General features: G+C 38.9%; 1 protein-coding gene and 1 long non-coding RNA gene across 3 annotated transcripts; both read right to left on the bottom strand.

The window, feature by feature from the left end:
• Positions 1-822: 822 nt before the first annotated feature.
• LOC103937047 (pentatricopeptide repeat-containing protein At2g34400) lies at positions 823-4,986 on the bottom strand. 2 transcript variants are annotated; one of them, XM_009346958.3, is made up of 4 exons: positions 3,979-4,986; positions 1,874-2,903; positions 1,119-1,208; positions 823-1,031 (listed from the first exon to the last, which is right to left on the bottom strand). In XM_009346958.3, exons 1-2 carry the CDS (start codon positions 4,896-4,898, stop codon positions 1,964-1,966), a joined length of 1,860 nt encoding a protein of 619 aa, XP_009345233.2. In that variant the 5' UTR covers positions 4,899-4,986; the 3' UTR covers positions 823-1,031; positions 1,119-1,208; positions 1,874-1,963. The 2 variants fall into 2 exon arrangements, with proteins under 2 accessions (XP_009345233.2, XP_048423690.1); XM_048567733.1 differs by having other exon boundaries at positions 1,888-2,903.
• A 3,318-nt stretch (positions 4,987-8,304) lies between these two features.
• Positions 8,305-10,128, bottom strand: LOC103937046. The gene is made up of 3 exons (XR_007252087.1): positions 9,409-10,128; positions 8,967-9,174; positions 8,305-8,648 (listed from the first exon to the last, which is right to left on the bottom strand). It is a non-coding gene; the product is annotated as an uncharacterized LOC103937046 (long non-coding RNA).
• Between the last annotated feature and the right edge of the window lie 350 nt (positions 10,129-10,478).

The raw sequence follows: 10,478 nt of genomic DNA, 5'->3' as shown, positions 1-10,478 counted from the left end.
GCCCCTGGGTAGAGATAAGCAAAAGGAAGCAAAGAGAAAAAGGAAGTCCAAGATCCGATACGTGCACAATTTGCTAGCAAAATGGTAAGATTGAATGAAAACCATATCTCTCAGCAAGAAGAATCAGCCCAAATGCGTTTGGCCATGAAGGAAGAAGGGGATAGGGAGCAAGAAAGTTTTGAAGTTAATTTGATGATGGAGGACCTCGACAAATACACTTCAGAGAGGAAGAAATACTTATGTGGTAAGCAAAAGGACATTTTACGAAAGAATGCCACAAGGAGTATATTTCAAGATGATGATTCATCTCAAGATTATCACCCAAGTTCATCACCAAGTCAAGATGGTGGATTTCATTATTAAGTTTATGTAGTTTATGAGTTTTTGATTGTATTAAGTTTATGTGGTTTATTAATTGTCATTTGTATTAAGTTTATGGGGTTTATTAAATGTCGTTTGTATTAAGTTTATGTGGTTTATTATGATTTTCATGTATTGATTTAGTGATTTTTCAAAATTTAGGATAATCTACATAATTTTTTTTTTAAAAAAAGTTAATTTAAAAAAAATTTAGCCTTAGTAGAAAAGCTGTTTCTAGGCTAAAACCTAAATTTTCTAGGCTAAATATTTTTAGGTTTTAGGTCACCATTGAAGATGGTCTTATGGTTTCAAAACCTGCAGTAGTGCGGGCGATTTTTCAAGTTGATTCTAAAATCTAAAGTCAACTTATTCTCCGCGGGCCTCGTGATTAAACTTGAGGCATGCATGACAATGCAAATCACACCAGCATGATGGTGATCTCTTATCACCGCTACGAACACCTCACCAGAGAATTATGGAGCCATATATGTAAAAAGTAAAGCAGGAAAACAACACACAAAGAAATGAAGGAAGAGAAGACGTAGGGAGAGCTATGTACAATTGTTGCAGGACAATGAAATGTAAATCCTAGTCAATCAATTGCTGATTTCTGCCAACAAGGACCATTACGTCCAGTCGCGGCCTTTTAAATCAGCAGCAGTGAGGGTAACCTGCACGTTTTAAACAAAGGTTGCATAAGAGGTACAAATAATATTGGAAGCGATAATTTCCAAGAAAATGACTGCATCGTGCATCACCTTTGGACCTTTGAAGTTCAATCCAATGGCAATTTAGTTTAATTTCTTCTTCCATGGCTACAGTCATATCCATTTCTCTGAATATGCACACTGAAAAAAAACAAAATTATGATGCGCAATAACCCTTTAATTTTATTGATTCTCTAAACTACACATCTTAAAAACTAAGAGCACCTGTTTGGTTTTCAACTTGAATCTAATTTTTTTTAACTCAAAAACAGTTTTTGAGTCCCAAGCCTAAATTCTTGTTCGTAGTACTATTTTGAAAAACTGAATTCAAAACTAAAACCCACTCTTATCCTCTCTCTCTCTCCAGATCTTCTTTTCTTCATCCTCTCTCCCCTCTCTCTCTCTCTCTCTCTCTCTCTCTCTCTCTCCCCTCTCTCTCCCCTCTCCCTTATCTCTTTCTCTCTCTATCTCCTTTCTTCCGCTCTCTGCCCTATCTCTTCCGGTCTCAATCTCGATCTCCCTCCTTCGGCTCCAACAAGGAGTTGCTGGCAAAGAGCTATTTTTTTTTTGAAAATAAAATTGCTAAGACAAAAACAATTTTGTGTCATACCAAACAAGTTTTTGAGTTTTATAAAAATATTGAAAACTATTGAGTAGGGTACCAAGCGGGCCCTAAAGCTTTTAGCTGCCCAATGAACTACTCATGCAGAAAAGGGAGGGACAAATAAATTGCAAACCAGAAAATAATCACACAACTTTACACCCCAAAACATTGCTAAATATGCCAGAAGAGAAAGAGAAATTACTTTAATTCACCAACCTGGCATCACAATATTATAAACATGTCGCTTTGTTGATAAGATCCAGATGCATAGCAGGGCGTCATCCTCGTTTCTCTAGACAGAATTAATGTTTGGAATGTAACCTTCAATCTTCAGATCCTCATATAGTAATTTAATTACATCGAGAATCTCTGTTGAGCCTTCACCCGAGTGAAACTCATGAAGTTGATCCTCATTCCCAATCCAGCTACAACCAGGAGTCTTACTGACACCTCTTTGTCTCATCAACATTCTCATCCTAGCTGAATCATCCCACATTTCTAAATTTGCATATATCTTTGATGAGATAACATAGTTTCCAGAATTTGCAGGCTCTAATTCAAGAAGCAACTGCAACACCTGCTCGGAGACATCTACATTTTTACACTTCCTACAGGCACCAAGCAACGCCCCCAGTACAACTTGATCTGGTTTTTCAGGCATTTTCTGAATGAAGTCCCAAACTTCATGTACAAGTCCTGCACGCGACAACAGGTCAACCATGCAAGAGTAATGCTCTATTTTTGGAACAAGCCCAAATGACGAGCTCATCAAATTAAACAACTGACGACCCTTGTCGACTAATCCAGCATGAACACATGCAGAAAGTAATCCTACAAATGTGATGTCATTTGGCCGAACAGATGCACAACCTTCTGTCATGCGCTTGAATAGGGATATTGCTTCATGTGCTCTCCCATGGAAAGCAAGGGCAGATATCATGGCATTCCAAGAAACCTCATTTTTCTGGGGCATGTCTTCAAAAACTCTTAGAGCAGTGGCTAAGCTCCCACACTTAGCATACATGTCAATCAATGCAGTACCAACGTAAATGTCATGTTGTAAGCCTCGTTCAGTTGCATATGTGTCAATCCATTTCCCCAATTCTAGGGCACCAATTGAGGCGCATGCAGACAGCACTCCCACCAACGTGATTTTATCAGGATTGACACCTGCCTCTTTCATACCATCAAAGAGCACCATTGCCTCATCAGACATTCCATTTTGTGCATACCTGTCATGTATGAAAATGATGATTTACAAATATATATTGATGGTATACTGCTGATTGTCGAATTGGACATACTTATTGAAGTCATCCCATTAGAATCTGATAACCATAGGTTTTTACCAGATTCCTCTTCCAGGGACATATTGAAGGGGCTTGAGGGTCAATAACAGTCAGAAAATATTTAATAGATGCGTAAGAAAACTTCTGTAAGCAATAAAAAGTACAAAGTAGTGCAAAGTGTGAACGTATGGGAGTACCAAGTTGAACACCATCATAAATATATTGCTCTTTCTTATGTGCTTATTGTTAAACCAAACAGCAGGCAAATGAAAATAGTTTTCATAAAGCAACCCAGCCACCTCCTAAAAAATTGCACTCCCATGGAAGAAAATGTTCAGTTCAACCAAAGGGAACCTCTCACATAGATATTTTTCCATAGAGAAGTAGGTGCAACTGTGCCCAAAACAATTTACCAGACTTTGTTTTGGGTAATTAGAAACTAATCTAGTATAATGTTGTAATAGGCACACTTTGCTACAACCAAATGTAGCTACTAGTTCATTTATGTCAAAGAAATTACCCTTCCGTTTTTGTTATTTTAATAATCTGAAGAGATTTTCAAAATACAAAGATTTGAGCGCAATACTTATGTTTCATGATCTACTAAATGTGAGATATAATCTAACCCAAGGTGCAAGGCATCTATGTGAAAAAGCGCTCAAAAGCTTCATTTTCTCATTCTCCTTCTTCATCACATCAATCCCAGTTCTGTACTTCCATTTCCTGTTAAGACAGAACATTCCTGTAACCCTAGTCTCTTTCTACCCTGGACATTGTTATAACCTTTTGCTGTTCAAATCACATTGCTATTGAATCTAAGAAGTATGTTATATTCCCATTTAATTTTTTACCATCAAAACCTAACATTCTAAGACTGATAAAAAAAAGTTATTTCCTTTGCGTTATCCTCAAATTGCATTTGCAGGCCTGCAGGGAGCAGTATAAACAAAAAACTAAAAAAAAAAAAAAAAAAAATATATATATATATAAAAACTATACTTGAGGGAGAGTTACTTGCCCTGAAATCATGGCATTCCAGGTTATCCGATCCTTTTTCTTCATGCTGTCAAAGACCCTCCTCGCTGAAGACAAATCACCACACTTTCCATACATACCAATCAACGCAGACCCCACATATGTATTCATCTCCAACTTATTCTCAATTACAAAACCCTCCACCCACTTACCCAAACTCAAATCACCCAGGTCCCCGCACGCCCCAAGAACTGTTACCAAGGTCCTTTCGTCTGGCTCAAACCCATCAGTCCTCATTTCGCAAAACAACCGCACAGCTTCCCCAGCACAGCCCATCTTGCAATACCCAGAAATCATTGAATTCCACGAAACCAAGTCCCTCTCAGAAATTTCGTCAAACACTTTCCGTGCGAAACCCAACTCACCACACCTTGCATACATAGTAATCAACGAGTGACTCACATGTCCATCCTTATCCAACCCAGTCCTAAACACCGACGAATGCGCTGCACGCCCATGATTCAACTCCAACAAGTTCGCACACGCGATGAACACAAACGGGTAAGTAAAATTATTGGGCATCAAATACAAAGACTTCATTTGGTAATAGAATTCAATAGTAAGCTGATATTTCTGCCATGTGGTGGTCAGGCCGCGGATCATGACGTTGAAGGCGTAGTCGTTGGGTTCGGGGATGTGGGAGAAGAGGAGGGAGGCATAAGTGAAGTCTTTGAGGTCAATGATTCTGGGGAGGAGGAAGTTGGGTTTGTCGACGGAGTTTATGAGCATTTGGGTGTGGATTTGCTTCAACTGTTTGGTGGAGGCACATTGTTTCAAGAGGTGTAAGAGATTTTCGAAGAGAAGGGGGGATTGGTTTGGGTTGGGGGGATTGAGTCGTGTTGGGGTTTTTGAAAAGGGGTTTCGGCGGGTAATGAGGCGTGGAGGGACTTTGGCTCCGAGCATTGTTTTGTGCCGTTCAAATGTGCTCTAAATCCAATTGTTTAAGTACCACTTTCTATTCTTTGCTTTGTGGCGGTTGTTGCTATTTGTTAGCTTATAAATCTTGCACTTTGACAGTTTACATTGTTTTAGGGTTTTGTTTAGATATTTTTCAATCATTTGAAATAGGTTTTTATCACAAATAATATTTGAAATTGATCCAACCCATCGAGATGGTCCTTCAAAATTGAAAATTGATCAATGTAGTCCTTGAAAATGAATGTCACAAATCAATGTGGTTCCTCCGTCACAATTCTGTCAAAACTTCTGTTAAGTGCTGATGTGTCACATACTTGGGTCCTACAAGTTTAATTAAATACTAGCCTTTCTGCATGCACTAACGTGCATGCGAGAGACATTTTTGTATTACGGGCGCTATGCGTCCCAAAGATGTGTTATTTTAAATATTCTTATATTCCTTAAGTGATTATTTTATAAACTGTGGAAACAGAAGTGAATTCTAACAAAGTACGAATATTAACGTCAAGGAATTTCATTAAACAAACGGAGATTACAAAAGAGTGTTTAAACTCTCACAACTCAAATCTCGCAAATTGACTCTCACCAAATTGCCACACAAAATACACTAACCCTAAGGTCCTATTTATAGTGCATAAGACTCAAGTTACAATAAAAATCCTAATACAAAGTAACTACAAATCCTAATCAAATAGGTAATTAACAAAATCTCTCCACCAAGGAAAACAACTAAGAAGTCAAAATCCAAACTCAAATAGGACACCAAAACCAAATAGGTAACATAAACCTAATTCTTTGCATCATCCTAATTTTGAGCCGTAAAACCCAACAAATAATTGATAAATCAAATCTGCAACTGATGTGACATCCCGTCCCGGGATTATTAAAACGTACGTGTGAAATTACATTATTGCCCCTAGTTCGTTTTTATCACGTTTTTGGTTGTTTGTGTGGTGTGTCATGTGTTGGACCACACACACACACACACACTGTCACACTCTCCCTCTTCCTCTGTCCCTGTCCCGTGTCTCTCTCTCTCCCTTTCTTCCTCTTCTTCCTTCGACGTACGGACAAACATCAAAACCACCCAAATCATCACAGATCGAGGAAACCAAGGACACATATGAGCTCGTGAGGTCGAGGCAAGCTCAGCCATACCCTTTTCAGGTGAGAAACACATCGTTTTCACGTTGTTTCGACGATGGCCGATTTGAGTACTGTTCATGCAATAGTTATACGTTGAGTTTTTGGGATTTCTGAGCTTGTAGTTGTGTTTGTGAGGTTCCCAGGAGCTTGGGAGTGGCTCGTTGGTTGAATTTGGACGTCAGGATCGTTGGTTGTGGAGTTGGCCGGTTTTGGAGAGCTTGCACAGGTATAATCTAGTGAGTTTTAGACCTTAAAACGTGTATAGTTGTGTTCTACTAGTTTAGGGCTTTAATTTGGTGCAAGAAACATGGAAAAAGGTGGAAAAACGAGCGAGTTATGGCGATTTGCAGGTTTTCCGGCGACGGTGCCGGCGACGGCGACGGCGCCGGCGTCGGGGACTGGCCGGAGAAGAAGCAGGAATATTCCGTTAAGTTTAACGGAATATTCCTAACGGCAGGGGTTAAGTTTAACGGAATATTCCGTCAGTTTAACGGAATATTCCTGACGGCGTCTGTTGACACCGTCAGTGTGCCTGGCACGTGGCCGCGCGTGGGGGCGCGTGGGTCCGTGCCTGTCCTGGAGCGTGGGGGCGCGTGCGGGGTCCAAAAATTATTTTAAAAATATGGTTGTGATCCTGAGGTTGTGTAGAGCACGTTGGTATATTCATTTGTTCACTTTGAGCAATGTATGAGAAGTTATTACGAGAAGTTGGTTATGTGCTTTAAAGTTGACGTTTTTATAGTTATTTCGCATATAGGTGACACGTACCCCGAGGATGAGCGTGGTCATGCGAGGCAGGGGGGCTACGACCCTACCACGTATCAGTGAGTGGGCTTTTGTTTTCCGTATATACCTATATACATTTAAATTCCCAGAATTAGATTAAAAAGGGTTAATTACATTATGCCATGCACTTTATTATTATCGTTTACGTATCATTGCATGCATTGTTAGTGGCATACATATACATATGCATATTGGGTGCTGTGGACGCACAGGTGAGTGCCAGGTAAGTGACATTCACGTTTATGTTTCAGTAGTGGTTTGAGACGCCTAGAGAGCTCATAACCTGCACCCCCGGTGTTAGTGCTCCCGCCCAGAGTAGGGCACAGTCCTTCACGTGATGTTCACCTCCCGCACCACACGCTCAGCTTGGATTCAAGTTAGGTGCATAGGCCTGTCGTACAGACCACATTAGGTGGTTCCGACTCGTAGGTGACTCGCGATTATTCGCACAGTCTTCACGTGATCGTAGCACTAGAGCGTATATATATATTACACCCAGGCCTGTCGTACAGACCACATTGAGTGGTTCCGACTCGTGGGCAGGTTCAGTTATTGAGATTGAGATTTGAGCTCTATATGCAGCCGTACAGGTCACGTTAGGTGACTCCGGCTGCCAGATGTTATGATGTTGATATGATTGATACCTGGGTACTTACATTCATTATGAGTTTCCGACATGGCATATTCTTGAGCATGAATGATGTACCCTTGAGCATGTTTGGCATATTTATACATACGTTTATATGTTTATTTTTCTGGGAAGTGTACAGGTTTTACGGCGAGGGGTTAGAATGTATTTTGCTAAATGGTTTTCAAAGAGAATTGTTTTTGCCCACTCACGCTTTTGTTTTGCGCCCTTCCAGGTTCTAGTTGCTTAGCCGTTGCGGTGGTTTCCCTTGAGGGCTTTCCGGCGTTCTGACAGACACTCCACATTGTAGGATCTCCTTCGGGCGTACTACTGTTGTCGTTTTTGTTTGGGCTGCTTTAGACCTGCTCTGAAATTGTATCTCACATACTAGCACTTATTTTAGTACTTTGTATGCTAGATTTTAATTATTCGAACTTTTATATTACTACTTTATTAGCTTCCGCACGTGCACATGGCTACGTCACCTTTGTGTGACGGCCAGCACGCTCCGAACTCGGTCGGGGTGTGTCAACTGAAGGGTTGACAATGGCTTCAACCCTGATGCTTTGAGACAACTTACACCAACCCTTGAATTTCTTCCTCAATTAGCTAGCTCTTGAATGCACCAATGACATATGCAACTGGGACTTGGATTACATAGCTCTCAATTCCATTGACTTCGTCTATTAATTTTTAGAGGGTTACCTGTAGTTTTTTCAATGACAATGACATGGTTTGCGCATGAACATGGTTTTTTCTTAATTGTTTATCTATTTCTTTGTTTAATCTACACTTGAATCAATAAAATATTGTCATTGCAATCATATGACATTCACAACGATCATACTATTGATTTGTAATTTCTCTGATAATTACATATCCGATCAAGCAGTCTAATTGTCAAGCGTAATTAAAAAAGTAGCAACAGCCCTAATAAAAAAAATAATTCAGACTCATCAAACTATCTAGTTACATACCTTGCATAGCAATCTAGCGTAAAATTTACCTTTCTAGCAATAACGAAATAACTCAGTTATCAAATGTAGGACACACTAAAATGCATCTAATAACTTATCATAAAGGGTGAAGTAGCAACCTAATCAAACAGAATGATAGGTAAAACTCGGGATTGAAGAATCTTTGATTACTTTGAATACTTGGTGAAGTTCCTCCTCCTGAACCCCATGAAGAAAAACGACAGGCTGCAAGATAAGATTCAAAACATATTAAATAAAAAACCAGTAAAAAATTCCCAACCCAACACTGTTATTATGGTAATTTCTACGCAAGCCGCCTTCTCTAGCAGAGTTCATTTCCAAATCCCTACTACTTTGAGAGGATTTAAAAATTTCAGAATCTCTAATAACTGGAGAATTACGCTATATAGTGAATAAGCTTGAAGAAAAGCTTCAAATTTGTATATAAAAAACTTTGAATTCGAACAAAAAATGCAAAAACTAAGTCGTTTATTAAGAAGAAGAATCGCAACTCACATGTCCGTGGGGATTTCCAGACAGGTCCTAATAGATTGTGTGGATATCCAAAACCTTAAGAAACCAGAAACTATATGGCTCAATAGTCGAGTACAGGCTATGGTTCACCCTAGAAAATCTTTCTCCAATTCTATTGAATCGCTAGATAGTTTTGGCTTGCTCTCGAAGCCCACACTTTGTCCGCACAAAACTAAATTCCAAAATTCCTCTTCCATGCATTCAGAAACACATCGTCAATTAATTAGAATTGAATATGAACGCAAATCTAATTCTGCTTCATCAAAGCAAATAATTCATATACAATTGAAAAAGATGTATAAATGGGAAGAGAACGGAAATTGAAAATTATTTTCAGAAAATATGATCAGAAATGAATGATCGATGAGAAACAGTTAATTAATGGCAATGAATTTGATTTGAAAATAGACTAATAAACACATACTGCTAAAGAAGCTGCACTTGTCGTTTATGGTGAGTGAAAGGCTGTTTTAAGAAGCTGCAATTGTTGATCATGGCGAGTAGAGTCAAGTTTGAAAGTTTGAACAAATGCTGGAAGGAATACATAGAACATTGAGAATCAAGTTTGAAAGTTACATGCAATAAGAATCAGTCGATGTAAAGGAAGAGTCTTTGTCAATCTGTATCTTTGTTTCTCCCTCCCCTCTTCTCTGTAGAGGAAGAGTCTTTGTCAATCTGGGTGGTAGTTTGCAGAACGTGGAGGGTGATTGAATCCCACGTCGCGGTTTTAATTCTTCATTCGGCAAAACTCTACGGTTGTGATGCTTTATCTTTTTTCAGTGATGGATTTTTACCAGTTTGTCGTATTAGTTTAGCCATCGAAATTCAATTCACACATTACCCATATTTTCAATGTACAATCTGCTCACAAATCATTACCAACTACAGTAAAACAGAAACTGGTAATTGGGTAATTTTAGTAACTCCAATAAATTCTGACCAATTGCAGAAGTACTTTTAAGAGAAACCAAATTCCTAGCTAAAGCCTCAAATGTCTCTCATTGCATGCAGCTGACTACCACTGACTAAAATCACATAAATAAAAGAAATGGAATCCAGAAAAACCCATATGGCAAATTGCAAATCGCAGAAATTAATGAAGTAATCAAGAAAAAGTGTTCATGCAAATTTGCAATCTCCAAACAATTACGTTTAAATAATTACGTTTAAATAATATAAGCGGTGTGGTCGACTAAGTACTAATCACTGAGCAATTTTGAACGCCCAGCAATCCCATCCTACGCCATCAATGATTCGAATTTCCTTATTAAATTATATAGAATAATAAACAAAACAAATGAAAAATCAGATTCATGTGGGTAATATTACTTAATCGGAGGGTAGAAATTATGAAAAAAAAAAATCACCTGAATTTGTGTAAATTGAGTGTGGATGCAGAAGAAACTCTGGAAAAACAGGCAGATGACAGGTCTGTGCAGAAGATGAAAGAGAGTTATTTTGGTTTTGGTGGAAAGATAGAATGTGATGCAGTAT

This window comes from the organism of the source record quoted next, unplaced genomic scaffold, assembly GCF_019419815.1.
Source record: "Pyrus x bretschneideri cultivar Hongxiangsu unplaced genomic scaffold, Pyrus_bretschneideri_v1 Contig46, whole genome shotgun sequence".
NCBI classification, from domain to species: Eukaryota; Viridiplantae; Streptophyta; class Magnoliopsida; order Rosales; family Rosaceae; genus Pyrus; species Pyrus x bretschneideri.
Note: the sequence above shows the minus strand (reverse complement) of the source record. Positions and strands in the feature narration are given on the sequence as shown.

Coding starts and splice junctions, on each gene's coding strand:
- LOC103937047 (XM_009346958.3), bottom strand. CDS start 4,898: ATGCTCGGAGCCAAAGTCCCTCCACGCCTCATTACCCGCCGAAACCCC. Junction 2,904..3,978: donor TGGAATGCCATGATTTCAGG/GCAAGTAACTCT, acceptor CATACATGACAG/GTATGCACAAAATGGAATGT.